This window comes from Gastrolobium bilobum, unplaced genomic scaffold (assembly GCF_033153095.1).
Source record: "Gastrolobium bilobum isolate Gb01-03AN ecotype WA unplaced genomic scaffold, APGP_CSIRO_Gbil_v1 utg19226, whole genome shotgun sequence".
NCBI lineage: Eukaryota > Viridiplantae > Streptophyta > Magnoliopsida > Fabales > Fabaceae > Gastrolobium > Gastrolobium bilobum.
In genome coordinates, this window is record NW_026896248.1 from 72,590 (window position 1) to 94,118 (window position 21,529).

A 21,529-nucleotide genomic window follows, 5' to 3' on the forward strand; every position below is an offset into this window, starting at 1 on the left:
TTGTTCTTTTAAGCCGATTACAGCTTTGTTGCATCATATTATTTTTTTTGTTGATTGTGATGTTTGAAATCCATGATTTCTATCAATATGTGGTTTTTTTTCTTATCGTGTTTTATTTTTCAAGAAGTTTTAGATGTGGTTTAGCTATTTTCTTGGACAATCTTTCCAGGCGACTGTGTTGTTCCCTTTTATTTTGGAAGGTAAAATTTTTAATCATTTAAAAAAAAAAGGTGCAGAGAGAGAGAGAGAGAAATAATAAAGAAAGCAAGTAAAGTTGAGACCAATAAAGAAAGTAATTAAAGTGGCAAGGCAATGGCATGTTAGTTCTAATAATAATAATAATAATAATAATAATAATAACATTCATGTAGTACTAGTACAGTGTCGTTTTATAAAATTTGTTTTGTAGATTCTAAGTATATAGCTATTTACATATAAGTCAAATAAAATAAAAATAAAAGAAAGCATGTCATAATATTATATTTGTTGGCAACTTGTAAATATAATACTATTATGAATTATTTAATATTGTTCCCTTTTAATTATTATGGTAATTTGTACTTTCAATACATGTTTAAGAAATAAAGTTGAATGAGAAAAGTATTTATCGGATACTTTTTATTTATATTGGGAGCCGAGTTAGTTAAGTAGATATATACATCCAAGGTCAAACTAGTTACAAATTTGTTGAATAATGCATATAAAATTTATATGTTTATATTTAGACAGATTTTGTTATTATCAATATTTGATTTGAAATTTTGATGGCTAGAGGTACATTTTAAAGAAAAAGATATTAAAAAATTAATTTATAATATTTGCATTCAATAATAGTGCTCATTGTTTTGATACATGTCGGTAATGCTTGCTCTAATATTTTTTTTATTGAGGTGTAAGCTTCCGCTTGAATTGGTTAAGGGAAAAACTTGTTTGAGAATGCTATTATTTTGAATTCATGATTAGTAAGGGTGTTACATTTTCTTATGGAATATATCATGATAATGGGCAAAAGAAAATTAATTCATGTGCAAGAGTTTTCATGAATAACTATGGTTAATTACCAACAAAGTGCGATTGCTTATATTGGTTTGTGATTTTTTTTTTGTAAATTTGAGTAATGCTTATGGTTATTTCATGCAATTTTCTGTCAAAAGGGGATGATTGTGTGTGTTATAACTAGGAACTTGTGAATTTGTTTGGGATGAAGTTAAAGGAGATATATAGGTTTAGGTAATCTGTCTGCCCAAAAGGGGACAAATCTCTAAAGTCAGTGTATGCTTATTGAGCAACTTTTCTTTTTGTATATAAAGCAATTGGAGGCTCACTGGTCTAGGAATCCATCTGCCCAAAGGGGATGGATTTTCAAATTCAATGTCGTGCTCATTGATTAACTCATGTGAGATTTTGACCTTGGTTTGTGTATTCTTCCCAAAGGGAAATGTACTATTATGTTGGCCTTGTTATGACAACCTGTTATGCTCATTGATTAACGCATCCGAGATTCTGACCTGGGTGGCAATCTTGGTTAGTTCATTCTACCCAAAAGAAAATGTACTATTATGTTGGCCTCATTATGATATCTTGTTTTAATTGAAAATGTATATTGTCCTGCAATTTATTCTAATGCATTCCTATTTTGCCTTAAGATTATACTTTTTCTATTAATTTTTTCTTTCAGTCAATTTGTAAGTGTATTTAGATAATTTCTTGTTCAATGTTTGTGAAATACTTATTTTAATTTTTGACACAAATAAATATTTATGTTCCTCTTTTTTAAAACTGTAATCAATAAAAATTATTATTATAGATTACGGTGATTATAATGTCATGACTTACTCTCCCTAATTTATCATTGATTTTATGTATTCTCTCAATTAAATTTAAATAGTGAGCTAAGTGAATAATTGTTTATGTTGGGCATGAGATTTTGTGATATAAATTGTAGTTTATGGAATGCAATATAAATTTTGGAAACACATTTTATAAGTTATTTATATTATTTCTGAATGATTATTTCAAATGTTATTTATAAATTGTGAGAATTCTTTATTAGTAAAACTTATTATATGCAATTACTTGCAGAAATAGGGTTATTGCACGCAACAAATTTTGAAACTTACATGTAGATAAAATTTTAAATAATGCAAAATAATTGTGTATTGTATACTATGCCCAAAGGAAATTTTATAATATACTGATTATTTTGTTGAAATTGCTTAATTGCCCTGCATCGTATATGATAAATATACTTTTGAGATATAAAATAACAAAGCTAACTTTGAAATGTGGGTCGAATTGAATCGTATTGAATCGAGATGAGATCTAGATTTTTTTATTAATTTTGGTCTTGATAAGGCGTTGCATTAAAGTTAACTTATTAGTTAACATAGAGAGTACACTTGAACATTTTTTAGTGGGAGAGATATAATTGGCTTTGTCTGGTCTTGAAGTTATTGTGAGATCACTGAGAGGAAATTCTCTTTAGTTGTATTGTATATGGATGACATAATTCTTAAGCATATTAAAATAGATTTTTTGTTAGCTGAACCTCTAACAAAAAAAAGGACTTAGGCTAATGGTGTTTAGATTCGTTTTGAGAACATGGGCATTGTGGGTTCCTTTGACATACTTGATTAGTGGGAGTTTAAATTCTCAATTTTTTCTTTTAGGACACTATTGGTGTTTCATTGACATGTACTTTTCATTGTGAGCAATTGGTAATTTGTTGATTTTTGCTGTTATATGTTTGAGTATATGAGTTTCTACATATCAATTGTAAGATTTTGGAACTCAGTGTCGTTTGATCATCATGCCTGTGGTTGACACTATATTGGAGTTTGAGGCATGATAATAAGATTTTGAAACTCAGTGTCGCTGAGACTATCGTGTTTGTGGTTGACACTATATGAGAGTTTGAGACATAATGGTACTATGAAATTAGGTGTTGTTAGAACCATTGGGTCGGTGGTCGACACCATATTTGATTGTATGATGGTTTTTTTGATAAACCATGAAATTTCTCTGCCTTTAAGGCATTTGAGAGAAATGTGAGGACTGACAAAGAAAATAGCAGTTTCATTATTATTGAATCACATTGGCATGTTATTTTCTTGCTACACTTCACACTAACGACTAGTCGACGGAGTCAAATAACATTGTAACTATGGAAGGTCTTATATCAAAGAAGGATGTAATCACCGTCTGATTCAATGTTGTTTGACTATTATTGGATTGAGTTATATTCAGATATCGCATCTTGGATCATGTGTTTTCTTAAAATATGGTACATTATAAAAATTATTCCTTAGCCTGAGAGTTATTTTCGAATAACTTGTTTTCTTTTTCCTTTTTCCTTTTTTCAAAAAATAAGTTTTTACAATTGATTTTGCGCAAATGGGAGAATGTTAGAATTTTTTATAATTATTGTGAGCTTCAATCAATTATAACTTTTATTGTTTTGACAAGAACAGTCTAATTCATGATCCATATGGGTGCAGAATAAATCTCATTTAATTAAGTGACCCTGTGGTTTCGGATCGGTATTTGTAACACTTATTAGCGTGGGTAAATAGTGTAGGCCTAACCATAGGCCCATGATGAAAAGTAAATTAGGGTTAATAAGTTTGGTTAGGTCCCCGCTACATTCACGATATGTTAAAAATAGTCATTCCACAACTTGCCCCATCGACAATTGTGATTAAAAAGTGGTGTGAACTGTAGAAGAAGATCCTAATCTTTCAAACCTTGCAGGAATATCGATGCAAGATGAAAATCAAGAACCATGTCTTTAACATATAAGCTTGTAGTGTTTGGTAGGAGACGAGTCTATGAGAATTCTATTTTCATGTAATCCTATTTTGTGAATTCTTACACTAAATAATTTTCATTACTGCAATTTAAGTGATTAAAAAACCTTATGTCGCATTTGGTGTATGAGAATAGAGGTTACTGTTTATAATAGTTAGATTTTATTGGGGACAATTTATAATTCTTACAAGTTGTCATTAATATTTGAAATGTAACGTGAATTGTCACTTTCATTTGGGAGCAGTGGACGCCATGGTCCTTCATTGTGCAACCTCAAGAGCAGTCCCAACTTTTCCCGAGTCTTCTCTATAACTATGACACTTCCACGCCAACTATACATTTCCTTAACAACGTAACAAGTTCAAGTTTGTTTAATATCATATAAAAAATAGAAAAGTGTAAGAAAAACACCTAGTTTTCTCCCCGCTTATCTTCTGACCGGACGCTCCACAGAAACAATCCAAAACCCGCGAAATAATTTTGGCTTGTTCGACGGAAGCCTTAGCAAATAGCAGCATATCCTCTGCAAAAAAATAAGTGAGACAACGGAGGTCCCCCTTTTCTTAGTACTATCGGTTTCCACTTCCTCACCACCGCCTCGTTTATAAGGTACAGGATAAAGGATCATCTTGCCTGATGCCTCTAGTCAATGAATTTGTAAGAATTTGGATATTTAAAATTAAAAAAAAAAAAGAGATTTAAGACTTAAGAGTGACATATACGATTAAGTCAATTTCAAGATAATATATTGTATTTTTAATATAAAAAATAATTTAAGAGTATAAACAACTACGATTTGAAAAGAACAAAGAAATTTTAATGTAAAAAATTAATATTAACAATTTTAGAGTATAAACAGTTTCAATTTAAGAAGAAAAATAAATTACCTTAAATTAATAATTTGAGAATTTTTTTTATAATATAAAACAAATTACGAAGCCAAAATCTTAAATGCGATGGGGATATAACAAGATATTATCTTATTTTCAAGAATGAATATTCTATTTTATTATATAAGGTTGGACTGATGAAAAATAATGGTTTAATTTTTTTTTAAAAAAAAGTACAGAAATTAAATTTTACAAACTATGAAATTCGAAAATTTAATTCTTAAAAAATAAATAAATTAAAATAATACTTTTATTTACTTTTAATTATTATATAACCTATAATAAAGGGTTAAGCATATACAGCTTGTACATGGTCCTGAGAAGGTCAAAAGTAGAATTAAAGATATCAAGCTTAATAAAGGATTAAATTAAAAGTGTGTCTTTTTTTTTTTGAATATTTAAAAGTGTGTCTTTTGGAATTAGTCCCATCCCACAATAAATTCTTGTTTATCAACGTATTCATTTAAATAAGTTGTTTGGGACTACAACTATCATGTATATGTCCATAGATTTCTCTACTTCCATCTTCAATATCTCAAACCAGTTGGAATTTGTTTAGTCATAATATAATTATATATTCAAAATTTAAATTGATTAAATGACAAATATTATGGAGTATTTATTGATTAGCCTATATGTTATCATTTTGTTATTAGGCTGTTATAATTTACACCTATATACGTGGATTATATTGAATTTCTGTGTCCTGCGATAAGCTTTTTAACGATGGTATATTAACTCGTATTGTTGTCACCTATGTAGCACCGACACTGACACGGGACACGTGACACGATACGACACGACACGACACTCTGACACGTTAATTCTAAAAAATGTTAAATTTTGACACGTTAGGACACATTTTGATATTAAATAATATATTTAATTTATGTAGTATATTTTATCTTTAATATTCAATAATTTATCAAGAAAATGTATCTAAACTTATAATATTCATAAATTTTGCAAAGAAACATAAAATATTCCAAATATTAATATTAAACTCAATAAAATGGTAACCGTAATCTAACGAATCTAACAGTTAGAACTAAAAACTCAACGCAATTTAACCTTTGAACCGTTTTTTGAATTTCAATAACGCGTGTTGGAGTGTAGGGAAGTGTCGGAGTGTCCGAGAGTATCGGGAAGTGTCGGACACGACACGCCAGGGTTTTTAAAGTATCGGTGCTTCATAGGTTGTCACAAGAGGCTCTTGTTCTTATGTGACATGCTTCATCAGTTTCTTTCCTTGTTCTGGATGCACGTGGGGTCGTTTGGTACCAAATATTTTCTCAGATTTTTTAGAAACTGAATTTTTCTAAATTTTAAATTTTCGGATATTATGGTAAACTGAATGTAAAAATTATATTTTTGAAAATCGAGATTCTCGGGTAAAAAAAAAATTCTCCTGTACCAAACGCCATGTGTAATTGTTTTCTTAAGATTAATTATGGTTTTCTCACATTTATCCATTTCCTGTAACCCTATAATTAAGTTTTTAGATAATTATGGTTGTGTATGCCATGTTTTATGATTAAATTAATTAATTAATTAATTTTAAATTATTATTTTTTTATTTGAATCAAAATTTCAACAGTTGGAATGATAGCCACTTTCAATCGTATCTACGTCTGTTTGCATATTATTTTGTGGAAAGTTACTATCTGATATGAGGGAAAGTTTACAAACTTTTTTTTTATAAATTTTTATAAATTATACTATGTATTCTAGAAGAACTAGTGTTCTCCAGGGAGAATATAGTATAATTTGTAAGAGTTTATAAACAAAAAATTTGTAAATGAACCATAATTATTTTTTATTGTGATTACATGTGAGCGTATAATTAATTTCGCTCAAATCTATACGTGTAAAATCACATCAACTGATTGAACATTGTTTTCCTTTCTTGCAACGTCTCCTTCGATGTTTTGACATATCAACAGCTCGTCAATGTAATTTTATTTTTTTTGGTAAACGCTCGTTAATGTAATTTAATCCAGGAAAAGGGTTTAATGGTGATAAAGTAATGAATTTTGTGAAGCACAGTGCATATCTTCAATATGGCATGAAGCCTTTTCGGTTCATGCCCTCGTGGCATTATTTTTAAACTCGCCTTGCGTTGTTTCAGGAAAAGGGAATAGAAATCATAGTTTGGGAAATTAATTTATGTTTTTTTCCTAGCATGCATGCTTCACTCGCCTTGGATTATATGTTGGAGATTTTTAATATTTTAAGACACCTGAAATTATTTATATGCCTTTTCAAGATTTTAAAATGGTTAAAATAATTTCTATTCTGCCGCCCCTGATTTGTACACTCCCCCATTAATAGTTTTACTTGGTTTTATATGACCTTATGCTCATGATAATTGGATGTATGTTGGAAAACTATTGTACTTTTGTAAAATATTGTGCGGCCGAATTCTAAAAGTTGTTTTCTGAAATAATTTTGTCGTTGGTACATATTATTATGTCCTGTCATTTTAGTGCAAATCCAAGGGTAAAATTTCTTTTTTAGAATATATAAAGATAATTTTGGATAATTTAACTTATGGCAACATTTAAGGATAAAAAATAAATAAAAAGTTTCTTGCTCTATAACTTATGTTGGAGCAGGTGATTTAATCGCAACGGTGTCATTTTGTAGTCATGGTGAAAATTATGAAACAAATAATTTTCTGATTAATTCTTATTATTTTAAATATTTGGTGTTTAGTACCGACTTTTGTGATAGTAGGCGGTAATTAGTGGTATTGTTTTGATATGTGTGTGTGAAAAAAAATTATGAATTAAAAAAAATGTGAAAATCCAAAAAGCCGAAATGCCCCTGCATCATGCTCCTCGATCCATGTCGTGCCAAGAAATAAAATAAAATAAAATCAAATGGTATTAACCGAAGACAAAGGGAGAAACATAAAAAAAAACAATGAAGGAACATAAAAAAGAGTGTAGAAAAAATGGAAGGTAAAAATAGAATCAGCTCCTACGACAAGACAAGCTATGCTACTTACGCCTTGCAATACACAAACACCACTTGTTCCTTGCATGTTCCTTACGAAATGAGAGGAATCCTATCTTCAAATTCTAGATCGTAATCATTGATATTAAAATCTTGATTTATCAGTATCATTTTATGTTTTTACGATTTTTTTTTATCAAAATAATTTTACTAATATTTCAAACGCTTTTATATTTTTATAATTTTTTATGATATCTTTACATTACGATTTTATATTTTATGATTTTTAATCCTCATCCGATTTTACTTGAGATCTCAATTTTAACAACATTAATGATAATGCATTTAAAGAATAAGTTTTTTGTGTATCATATGTATTCGATTGAATATATCTTTTTTTAAAAGAAATTTTTTTTATTGTGACGGAATTTTTTTTAAAGTGATGACATTTTTTTCAAATATAAAAAAATGAAAAAATTATATTTACAAAATTTTTATACATAAACTATATTATATTTGATCGATAATACATTATTTAATAGAATATTATCGATCAAACATAATATAATTTATAAGTTTATAAAAAAATTATAAATAAATTCTTCTTCCGTAAAAAAAATATACAAAGTTAAATGCACCAAAAATTTGTCTGCATCTAAATTAATATCACATTGCCAGCTCAGCCACGCACCAATTATTGTAGCTCCACATCATCCTCGCTGTTCAGTGTTCACGATTCATCTCCTCTCAGTCATTGCATGCGTCAACAGCTAACAAAGTCTTGGTCGGAGCATATGAATTCTCTTTATATACTCTTATTTTGATGTTAGAAGTTAGCTATAAATAAATGTTAGGTTAAATAGGTTTTAAAACAAAATCTTATAATGAAAAGTTTTTTTATAATAAAAAAAAACAAAAATAAAAAATTTCTAGAAGAAACTTTTTTTAAATTCCTATAAACTTTTCTTGAATTATGTATTTTTTTTTAAATAAAGAGTCATAGAAATAAAGAAATAAGATTTTCTTGAAATGTAAGCTTTTAAATATTTTTTAAGTTAAATTTTTTTTATTCACCAAATAATAGCTTTTAACTTTTTTTAAGCTCTTTTTTTTAACTTTACAGTAAAAGTAGCTTTTAATTTAAAAAAAAAGAATTCAAACACGCTCTAAATATACGAATATATAAAAAAGAAAAAAGTGTGTGTCCTTCTAAATGACATAAATTTAAGTTATTTTAAGAAAAAGATAGACACAAAGAGATGAGATTCACATTTTTATTTTTCGTGTTTTTAATTTTTTAGTGGGTCCCCTACCACTTTGTGTCTTTCTCTCCCTTAAAAGGATCTAAGTTTGTATTCTTTAAACGGACACATATTTTTTCCATAAAAATATCTGAATTGAACTGAACTTAAAAAAATTAATTTTTAAAATTAAATTCTTGATCCAAATTACTTTTTAAAAATCAGTTCTTAAACTTAATTGTTTTTGAAAAATAAATTCATAAATTAAATTGGTTTATAAACCAAATTGAATTTCAAAATCAAATTTAAGAATCGAACTGATTTTGAAAAACCATAAAATGAATTGCTTTTTTTTTCATCTTCAATTATTTTTTATATATTTTTCTCTGTTTTTTTCTTTTTTATCTTTATTTTTATTACTTTAATTCTTTAAAAAGAATTTATTCTTTTCTTTTCTTTTTTCTGTTATATATTTTCTCTCATATTTTTACTTTATTTTATTTTTTAATTGTTTATTGCTTTTTTTTAAAATTTATGGCATTATTTTATTTATAGTATTTTATTTTTTCCTCAATATTTTTATACCTTTCATATAGTTTCATAACTGGTTCAAAAACTAGTTTAGAATTGCAAAAGAACCACAAAAAATATTACCCTTAAAAAAATTCATTTAAAAAATCAGTTCTTAAATAAACTAATTTTAAAAACTAGTTCTTGAATTGAAAATCAATTCATGAATTGAACCAGATTTTTTGTTCATCTTTTCATTTATTTTTCTTTTTTCCTCTCTACTTCTCTTCTCTTATTTATTTATTTACCTCCTTCTTTTTTATTTTTTTTATTTCTTTCTTTATTTTTTATTTTCTTTTACTCTTTTTCTCTTATGTATTTTTTTTTCTTATTTTTTTAAATATTTATTGCTTTTTTTAATTTTCACTACCCAACACACACATATATATATATATATTAATTTTTTAATTTTTTTCCTTCAATCATTTTGTAATTTTTTTTTGTACTTGAAATTAATTTGAAAAACTAATTCAAAACTGATTTTGAGCTGAACCGAACTGACTATGAACCAGTTCAAAATTGAACTGAACTAATAAACCAATTCATTTCTAAGAACTGAATATTTTTTTTCAAATTCAATTTTATTCGACAAAAAAATCTAATTGAACTCAACCATGCACACCCTATCTAAATAGGAAAAAATATTTATCTTCCCCTATTTAAATAGGAAAAAAATATTTATCCTATTAATTGACATAAATTATGTCATTTCATTCTCACAAAAATGTGAGACTCACACTTTTAATTTTTATTGTCCACTTTCTCTTCCCCATGATCTATCTCTTTCTCTCACTTTAAATGATACAATTTTACACCATTTAATTAAAATGATACACAATTTTCATCTAAATATATAAAATGATTTATAAACGGATGAAGACCAGCATTTGATATTTATTTACCCGTCGTTTTCGTAACAGGTGACATTTTTCCTACTTGCAATTATAAAGTTGGCCCCTGAAATATGACAAGTTGATCTTAATCCTTGTTAATGTAATAAATTATCTGTCACAATTACAAAATCAACCATATCTTTTGGTCCCCCTTGCTGCCAAACTACGTGGAGCTTTATCGAGCTCAAAGTAGTATATAGTATATCTTATTTCCCTACTTGTGCTTTGGACTGTCCGAAAAATAAAATCATTTATATGCATTAACGGAGTTTAAATATTTATTTCTTATGATATATAATATTAATATTTTTATAAAATTTATTTTTTCGTAAAAATAAAATTTCAACATAAAACAAGATGGTTTTATATATTATTCATATTTTAATTTTAAGATAAAAAAAAATTGCATGTGTGGACATGTTTGAACATGAACTCTTTCATGTGCGGCAGCGTGAATTACGGCCTACGGGCCCCTCTAGAACTCGAGATCTCTTTTTTTGGTGTAGGACAACTTGGTCCTTATGTTATATAGAGGGGATAAAATGGATAATTTGGTAAAAAAAAAAAAATGATCATATGGTGTGAGACGGACACAATTTATTGGTACGGTGGACCTTTTTTTTTTTTTTTTTGGTAAAAATATGGTCCTTGACCATTTATACTTGGCACCAACCAGCATTTGCAAAATGGTATTAGGAGCTAAATGAAATAACCTAAAATTTGGATTTTTTAAAAATGGGAAAAATATACCAATAATGCAATATTGCAATGGACTAAAATTAAGTGTATGCACCCATCTCAATTACTCTCTTAAATAATGGCTTTGGCTACCAACCAGCACGACTATGTCCCCATGCCCTGCAAGCAAGAATCAAGTTTCGCTATAAGAACAATAAAGAAAGGGGTATGTTGATCATGTTACATGAGAAAAAATATACAATTTTGATCCTATACACTCATCAAAAAATGTGTTTGAGTTTTTTATTTTATTTTCAAAATAATAGAGGGGCTCCACATATTTTATATCTATAATATAAGGGAAGCTATTTTATTTGACATGAGAGTTATTTTTCCCATAAAAAATAGCCTTAAGTTGGACTTTAAAAATAAAGAGTACATTCTTACTAATAATACAATAGATTAAATTAATGGGATTAATTTTTCATATAATAGGAAATAAAATTATCTCTTATAAGTCCAAAATAATATTTTTTTGGACTTTGAAAAAAAGACAAGGTATATTTAATAAAATTCATGATGCAAATAGAAAATAAAAATTTCAAAATACTCTATATTTATTCTCTAAATCCCATAACAACGTTATTTTTGGGTTATTTAATATAATTTTTCATTCGGTTGTAAGAGAAATATTTTTTTCTAAATTAATTGCATGTTTCAAATGAAAATAAATCTTTCTATTTAAGCTTATGGTATAATAACGTGACATAAAAAATTAGTAGTTATTTTTTTTGTTTCATAAGTAATAAATAAGAAAATTACTATTCAAATTTATAAATATATATTAAAGAAGTATGAAATAATTCACATACGTCAAAAGTCAAAATATACATCCCTCTATAAATGTCAAATTTATAAATGGGAAATATGTCTTTCATGCAGTAAGAGAGAGAATATTTTTTCTACACATACATCGAAATGTGTATCTTCTCTTTTCTTTTTTTCTTTTCTATTTATTGTGGTGGGACCCACAATGCCTTTGAGTCTACCACATGAGAGAAGATACCTCCTACTACATAAGAAAATACAAACCCTTTATAAATATATAGGGAAAGTAGGAAAATTATAATTTTATATCATAGATACATCAAGTGTGGAATTCATCTATTTAAAAAAAAGTGGCACACCTTTTTATGATGTGTGTAGAAAGGATTTATTTTCTTATGCAACATGAGAAAAATAAATCCAAATATATATAATAAATGGGAAAAGTGTTTGTCATTTTATATAATATAAAATTATTTATAAAAAAAGACATAAAATTATGTCATTTTAAGAGAAAGATAGACACAAAATAAATTTTTTATTTAAAATTTAAATTAAAAAAATCACCTACTTTCTCTCCCATGATTTTCATTTTTTGTGTCTATCTTTTTTCTAAAATGACATAACTTATGTCATTTAAAATGACAAGCACCAAACACATAATAAATACTTTGTGTCTTTTTAAATAAAATTATGTCGTTTTGATATATATTTATGGGTTTTATTAATGTTATGTAACATAATTTAAATGTTGTTTTCAACACATACAATAAAAAGGATAGAGCAAGTGGAATGATGAAAGAGTAAGAAAAATATGTGGACCCCACCTCTTTAATGTGTGTGTAGGAAAGTGGGGTTATATTATGTTACATGATAAACATAAAACCTTATATTTATTGGGGAATGATCTGTTTTTAATTTTTTTTTTTACAAATTATATTAAGTATGACCGGTAATACACTCTTGATTGAAGTATGACCAGTTATACTTAGGGTAGTTTTTAAAAATTTATAAACAAAAAATTTGAGGCAGGATCTTTTAACACCGGTGTCAAATTTGAAGTTTGACACCTCATCTGAGAGCCGTTAGATCAAAAAAGATCAACGACTCTGATTTATAAGCATATGACACCATTGATCTTTTTTGATCTAACGGCTCTCAGATGAGGTGTCAAATTTTGTCAAAGGATCCTACCTCATTTATTTTATATTTTTTATATTTTTATATTTTCTACCTCCCTCTATAAATGCCTTCGTGCGGCACCTTACAAGCACATCATCTCTCTCAAAGAGCACAGCACGATTTGCACGCTGTCCTCTGCCTTATTGTTCAGTCTACAAAAAAAAAAATTCCAGAAATTGCAACATCAATTTTCAAGTCAAATTACTCCAACCCGTCAACCACAAAAACAGCAACCTTCGACATCTGAGTAAATCACCGAACAAAACCCCATAACCTTTGCAGACGCGACCTCAGCCAGAACCTACACTGAACTCAGAAACTCTTCCAAGCCAAATTCACATCCAGAGACCCAACACCGAAATCAACCACTACAAACAGATCAAAACCACCGGCGGCAACCACCCATCTTAGCCATAAGCCACCACTGAAAACCAGCATCAACCAAACACAATCTTCAACCTCTGCACCATTTTCACCTCTTCTTTCGCATTGCTGAGATACAAAGACTGTTTAAGGTATTTTTTTTATATATTTTTTTAAAATATTTTTAAAGAAAAATATTATTTTTTTTAATTTCACTTTTTTAAGAATTATTTGACTATTATTGAACTTTTAAAATATTTTTTAATTAATTTTTTTCGTATGAAAAGTATAATCAAAAAATTGATAAAGGTTTTAGATTCTCTATAATATTACTATTAATATAGAAATGATTGTACGAGTTATCATCGGTACTCTAAGCGTGGTTCCCTTAGTTTGAACCCAACAAAATAATAGATTGAGTTTACAACGGGTTTTGTATTAAGGTTTGTTCTTTGAATGCCAATTATTATTAGAGTTTTATTAATCTCATGTTAAAGATGATAAGTTATCTCATGTTATAGAGATAAATTTGTGGGCTCCATCACCTGAAAAAAAATAGCACAGTTATCGAAGAGTGTGTAGGAGGAAAAATTTATCTCATGTAGTATGAGAATAATTTTTCCCTTATTATTATTATTATTATTATTTTGCTTATTCTAATGCTTGCATGACATGATCAAATAAAATTTTAACTATCAAATAAGTTTCTTTAAAGTCCTTATGATTTATAAATTTATGCAATAGTCTTATAGTCCTCAATATTGATTATATGGCTTTATAGAACTTTCAATGTCAATCGATTTATATACGGATTCATTATATAACTTGATGTTATCTTCAAGCATTTGCATGAGTGAATTTATTTTATAAAATAGAATATTGATTATATACTAATTTACCAACAATTTGTTTTTTTTTAAATCACGTTAGTTTTAGATTTTCAATGCACTTTCCACCAGAAAAAAGAAAAATTCATTGCACTAACGATATATAAATCGCAAGTCCTGCTAGAATGTAATATTTTTTTTGTAAATCCGTTTTTCTTTTGGCGTTTTGTAAATATTTAGTTTTATTTGATGTTGCTTGCTTTGAGGAAGAAAATAGATACTTTTATGGTATTAATTCATTTGTACGATCGATTTAGGGTAATTATTTAAAATATATATATTAAAAATGTGGTAAGATTTAAATTTTAGAGTAAACACCCTTTTTAGTCCCTGTCAATATCTACGAAGTCCTTTTTAGTCCCTGGCAATAAAAAAGGACCAAATTGGTCCCTGAAATTACAAAAAAAGAGCCATGTTAGTCCTTATGTCAACTCCCAAATATGTAGAGTGACCCTTTTCTTGTACTTTCAGGGACCAATTTGGTCCTTTTTTATTGCTAGGGACTGAAAAGGACTTCGTAGATATTGCCAGGGACTAAAAAGGATGTTTACTCTAAATTTTATTATTCACGGGTATAATCAAACTCTTCAACCTTACTTATAGAGATGTTCAAATTAATATAATTTATCGGAAATAAAAAACCGAAAATTTAAAATCAAATAAGAAAACTCAATTTTTTCTGTGGAATGTTATACTTACAACCTATTTTTCTTTACAACATCTTACAACTCATATCTTAACCGTTGATTTCCGTCAATCAACGGTTAAGATTTTTAGAAATTAAATTTATTAATTAATTATTAATTCGCAATAAATCTTAACCGTTGATTAGCGGAAATCAACGGTGTTAAGATATGGTTATAAGAGGTTGTAAAAAAAAAAGTTATAAGTATAACCTTCCTCATTTTTTCATTGCATTGGATCATACTTTTAATTATGATTTTAAAAATTGTTTTTTTTTCTGGTGTGGATACCGAACACTTTACTTGTAGTTTGTCGTTGTCTACACCAGTTTTTACAAATTATTTTTTCTATGGCTTTATTCCTTAATTTACGTCTTATTAATTTATAAGTTTTTCAGTTATAAATTAGTTTGAAGTATGTTATTGTGTCTCATGTTTTCTTATTTTATATTTAAGATTTTGAATTATTTTTTGTTATCTTTAGTATGTATTTTTTGAGTTCATTTATTGCCTCTTTAAAAAAAATCAAAAAAATTAATCCAATCAAAACTACTTTAATCCATTTCTTTTGGTAAAAACTTTAGATCGATCTAATAAAAATATTATTATTATTATTATTAGAGAAATTATACTTTTATGTTAAATAAGATTCATCTCTCATGTTACACTCACATAAAAAGATTGCCTTTCCTTTTCTTCATTTTTTCTTTTTTAAAAAATTGGTGAATCCCACTTTATTTATCTCACAACATAAGATAACTTCTCTCATATTACATAAGAGAAATAAAGCCCTTATTATTATTATTATTATTATTATTATTACAAACTAATTAAAAAACTTTTAATTCAGATTTTAAAAATTGATCCAATTCTAACCAAACCAAACTTTTATTTAAGAAATTATCACACACACACATATATATAGGGTTTTATTAGTGTTATGTTACATGATTTAAGTGTTATTTCCAACACACACAAAAAGATGGAGAGAAAAAGTGGAATGATGAAAAAGAAAGAAAAACATGTGGACCTCACCTCTTTAATGTGTGTGTAGGAAAGTGATGTTATATCATGTTACATGATAAACATAAAACCCATATATATATATATAGATAAATATTTCTACAGCCATTCTAGATAAGGTTATTTACAGTTATCCTTTATAATTATATACTACCGGTAGTACATAATTATAACATTAAAGTTATTTTTTCTCTCCTTAGTTACTTTTCAGAACATGTTAGCTGAATGGGAGAAAAAAAATAATTTTAATGTTATAATTATGTACTACAAGTACATAGCTGTAGATAAAGGGTAGTTGTAGTTAACTTTATCTAAAGTGAATGTAAAAAGTTATGTACCAAAAAAAGTGGCTGTAAAAATATTGTTTATATATATATATATATATATATATATATATATAGAGAAAAAGATTTGTTTACAAATCTTTGTAATTTACATGATGTACTCCCGAAAATACATATAGTAACCCAGTGTATTTCTGAGAGTACATAATGTAGATTATAAACAAAAAAATTTGTAAATATAACTCTCCTATATATATATATATATATAATCCATACCGAACACTTTTTTTTTTGGTGTTTGAATTAGTTTTTGTTATCTCTTTGCTATGTATTTTTGGAGTTTATTTATTGCCTCTCTAAAAAAAATCAAAAAACTAATCCAATCAAAACTACTTTAGATCGATTTAATAATATTAAATCAATGCAATCCAATCTAATTCACCACCTTTTCGATACTTACTGCCCGTTTGGATGGGCGGGTAAAAAAAAAAAAAATTTTATTTCTTATTTATTTTGGATGTTCTTTTTATAAAGGGAAAATTTTAAAAAAACATCTGTTACTTTTCTCATAATCACTTATCTCTCATAAAATTTTGAACCATTTACTCTTGACTTAAAGTTTTTATATCATTTATCTCTTTAAGTGAGATGGATAAATGATAAAGAAACTTTAAGTCAGGGATAAGTGATAAAAAAATCTAAATAAAAGTGTAAGTAATTCAAAAAAATTATGAAGGGGTAAGTGATAATTAAAAAAACTCACAGAGTTTTTTTTTTTTTGAAGTTTTCCCTTTTATAAAGGTAAAAGTATTTAAATTTCAAAAAAATATATTTGGTTTTTAAAAAGTTATTTGGCTTTAGGCTTTTGTTTTTTTATAAACTAAAATTTTTAATTTAAAAAAAAAGTTGGTTTTTTAGCTTTTGTTGTGACTACTGTTTTTTTTTAGTGCCGGTTTGAATCCTCATTTTTTTTTTCTTTTTTAACTTCTCTTCTACTTATGGGTAGAAGCTAGGCCAAACAAATTTTTCAAAAGCTCTTATAATAATAATAAAAAGAGTAAATACCATTTTTGGTCCTCAGCAAATTTCATAATGCCCATTTTAGTCCCTAGCAAATAAGAAGGCTCATCGTAGTCCCTAAGAAATTCAAAATGGACTCATTTAGTTAAAATCGCGGTCCCTCACAAATTCAAAAAAGACCCATATTAGTCCCTAAAAGGACTAAAATGTGTCCATTTTGAATTTCTTAGGGACCACGATGAGCCTTTTTATTTGCTAGGGACTAAAGCGGGTATCATGAAATTTGCTGAGGACCAAAAAAGGTATTTACTCTAAAAAAAATTATAATGAAGCAAAAAGTCAAAAGCCAAAAGCTCCTAGAAGGAGATTTATTTTTAAGCTCTTATTAGTTTTTCTTGAAATGAGGTTTGAGCTTTTAAATAACTTTTAAGCTAAAAGTTTTATATAATTACCAAACAGTTTTTAAGCTTTTTCTAGGTTTAGCTTAAAAATCTTTTATCTTAAAAAAACTCCAAACAGACTTTTAAAAGCAAACATTTAAACAAATTTTATAATCGAATTATTTTTTTTCCTAAAAAAATAACTCATCCAAACATGCCTTAATTAGTTACAAAGAATACTTTCAGTTTTTAAGAGCTTCGCAGTCTTTTTTTTACAACCCAATAAAAAAATTATTAATGATTTCTTCTTTTTTTCTCCCTCGTTTCCCGGGTCGTGTGACTCGTGACACTTATTATAATTTTATTTCCTTTATATTTATTTTGTTGTTATTATATATTTTCGTGGTTATCAACTACTGGCAAAGTTTGATCCAAATTTCCTTTCTTTATATATGCATTTGGATCTCAAACGCAGGTTAGGGCCCATTCTTGAAGATGAAGGGTGGCATGTGGGATAAATGGAGACCAGCGGTGCTAATGGCGATAGTGCAGATCACATTTGCAGCTTGCAATATACTCTACAAGCTTACCATTTATGATGGAATGAGCACCATTATTCTTTCAGCCTACCGTCTCGCCTTCGCAGCGCTTACCACTATTCCCCTTGCTTTAGTTTTTGAGAGGCAAGTGTTTATTTTGCAACTTGCATAAGCATAAGGAAATTTAGTATATTAACTCAATCGTATTACTAATTAAAAGACTATTATTATGATTAGTTATCATGACTAATGATGTGAATTCCCTAACATACTTAATTTAAATTGAAAAGAAACAAACATTATAGTTTCTTTCAACTTGAAACTTGGGCAATAGATTAACTTGTCCTATTGGTTTTGCATATTTTGTTTCTGCTATATACAGGAAGAGACCAAACATGACTTGGAAGGTGTTTGGTTTGGCATTTCTCAGTGGATTGTTTGGGTATGTATTACGTAAATTCTACCATTTGCTCCATGTCACAACTTTCGTCGTGTACGTACATTGTTAATTGATGTTTCATTAAAAAAACTTATATGAATATATATATAATGGAACAGTGGAACTTTATTTCAAAACTTATTCTACGGAGCCATGACATTAGCGCCAGCAACCTTGGTGTCCGCACTCTACAACCTTATTCCTTCCATCACCTTTATCTTGGCCATTTCCATCGGGTACGTTTACTCACCTTGGCACTATACTTGATCTTCTTTCTTGAATTAATGTTGAAAATCCCAACAAGACTTGGCTTGATGAACAAAGGTCTTGGCTCTGGGTATTTAACACCGAATTCATTTAATCAAATAAAAAATTGAGTCAAACTCTAAAATTGAATAGACTAAATAATTAATTGAATTGGATCAATTTTCACATCCGAATTTAAAAACTGATCTAATCTAAATCAAACCGAAATCATACCTATTATATTTAAAATGATATTTTGTCTATTTTTTTTTTCATATTATTCATATTTGTTTTAAATTTTTTATTTATTTAAACTGATCAATTTTTTTTTTCATATCTAAATGATACCATGTTTCTATAGTTTCGAAAAATTAAATTGGGGAGCAGCAGCAGGAAAGGCCAAGGTGTTCGGAACTATAAGTGGACTTGTTGGGGCAATGGTGCTGGCCTTTTATAAAGGGATAGTATTTGATATTTGGCCTTTTCATTTCAACCTTTATTCATTACTACCAGGGCACGAGAACGCTGACCCTGGTAGTAATGAATTGTTGGGTGCTCTAAGCGTCATAGCAAGCTGCTTCTGTTTCTCTGTGTGGCTGATCATTCAGGTGAACTTGTGTTTCTATAGCCTAGTTGCATATTTTATATATATATATATATATATATATATATATATATATAGGCAAACAAAATTCTCATGCAGGAATTCCTGCAAAAAATAAATAAAAATAAAATAACTTTGATGTCTGTGAAGCTGTCATTTGACTTGCGGTGTTTCTTGTTCATTGATTAATTACTTTATATTGCACAGGCTAAGATAAATGAGGTATATCCATGCTATTACACAAGCATAGCTTTGATGTGTACAATAGGAGCAATACAATCCATTATTTTTGGTCTTTGTGTTGAGAGGGATTGGAACCAATGGAAAATGGGTTGGGATGTCAGGCTCCTAACTGCGGCGTACTCGGTATACTCATTGTTAACTAGCACCTTAGTCGTGACTTGTGAACTACATTAATATGCTAATTATGAATGATATTTTATGTGAGTTAATGTGTTATTTACAGGGAATTATGGCCTCCGGATTTATGATTATTTTCATTGCATATTGCATACGAGTGAGAGGCCCTTTATTTGCATCTTCTTTCAACCCTCTAATGCTTGTGCTTGTGGCTATCGTTGCTTCTCTGACGTTGGATGAAAAATTATATTTGGGAAGGTATGCACTAAATATTTTTTCCACCTATATATATATATATATATATATATATATATATATTGCTGGCCTTGGCATTCATGAATTAATTCGATTTTATTTTGATTTTTATATTATCAATAGTGCGATTGGATCGGTGCTGATTGTGATTGGACTATATGCGGTGCTATGGGGTAAGAGCAAAGAAATGCAAAAGATGACTCAGTCAAAGCCATCAGAAACCACTGAAGATTCCGAAGCTACGAGGCCATTGTTGGATCCATGATGGCCTGATAATAGCTCATGATAAAATATGACCGTAAATAGTTATTGCAACCAAAAATAATACTATCAGTAATGCTTTTAATGATCATGACGATCTGTAAAAAATATGGACGGGGAAGAACATGATATTCACAATATAATAGCATAGAATAAGCTCTCTCCTAAGATAGTAGAATTTTCTATTGAGTGCTGAGGATGTAGAATATATCATGTCCATTTCCAGTTGCGATTGCTTGTGTCTTGTTTCTTCAATTTTTGGCTTTGTTTTTGTTTTTTTGTAATAGTGTCACATCCTGTGTAATATTGTTAGAATCTGCACATTTGATTAAACGTTAAAGTGTGTGTCATTTTAAAAGATATAAAATTGTGTCATTTTAAGTGAGAAAAAAAGATAGATAAAGAAAAAAAAGAGTGAACAAAAAAAATAAAGGTATAAGTCCCACCTCTTTATGAGAGTAAAAGAATGTAAGTTGTGTCATTTAAAAAGATAAACACTTTTTCCTTGATTAAATGTTGCTTCCACCAAAAACACCACCAAAATATATTCGTAAAATAATTATTACACATTTTTCATATTTTTTTAAATCACTTAATTTAAGGTGAAAAAAATTAATGAAACATAATTCATGGACAAAAATTAAGTATGTTATTGAGATATATAGTCCCACATTGGTTGTATGTGCAACTAATGTGGAGTTTATAAGGCCTTGGGCACTCCCACCCTTTGAGCTAGCTTTTAGGGTGGTGTATCCCAAGGTTCTTTACATGGTATCAGAGCCTCGCCGCCCCTCACTTTCTCTTGTGGCGTTTCTTAGCACAGGTCAACATTTAATCAAGGAAAAAGTGTTTATCTTTTTAAATGACACAACTTACATTCTTTTACTCTCATAAAAGAATATATTCGTAAAATAATTATTACACATTTTTCATATTTTTTTAAATCACTTAATTTAAGGTGAAAAAAATTAATGAAACATAATTTATGGACAAAAATTAAGTATGTTATTGAGATATATAGTCCCACATTGGTTGTATGTGCAACTAATGTGGAGTTTATAAGGCCTTGGGCACTCCCACCCTTTGAGCTAGCTTTTAGGGTGGTGTATCCCAAGGTTCTTTACATGGTATCAGAGCCTCG

General features: G+C 28.1%; 1 protein-coding gene across 1 annotated transcript; it reads left to right on the forward strand.

Annotated features, from left to right (window-relative positions):
- The first annotated feature begins 13,153 nt into the window (after positions 1-13,153).
- On the forward strand, positions 13,154-20,779 carry LOC133298447 (WAT1-related protein At1g68170-like). Its single transcript, XM_061497739.1, has 8 exons — positions 13,154-13,559; positions 18,160-18,371; positions 18,610-18,665; positions 18,782-18,898; positions 19,270-19,516; positions 19,720-19,878; positions 19,979-20,130; positions 20,251-20,779. The coding sequence occupies exons 2-8, from the start codon at positions 18,180-18,182 to the stop codon at positions 20,390-20,392; spliced, it is 1,065 nt and encodes a 354-aa protein (XP_061353723.1). The 5' UTR covers positions 13,154-13,559; positions 18,160-18,179; the 3' UTR covers positions 20,393-20,779.
- The last annotated feature ends 750 nt before the right edge of the window (positions 20,780-21,529 follow it).

Bases quoted from the DNA above. Each gene is read 5' to 3' on its own strand.
- LOC133298447 (XM_061497739.1), top strand. From the start codon at position 18,180: ATGAAGGGTGGCATGTGGGATAAATGGAGACCAGCGGTGCTAATGGCG. The intron at 18,372-18,609 runs GTGTTTATTTTG...ATATACAGGAAG, and splicing joins CTTTAGTTTTTGAGAGGCAA to AGACCAAACATGACTTGGAA. The intron at 19,517-19,719 runs GTGAACTTGTGT...TATATTGCACAG, and splicing joins CTGTGTGGCTGATCATTCAG to GCTAAGATAAATGAGGTATA.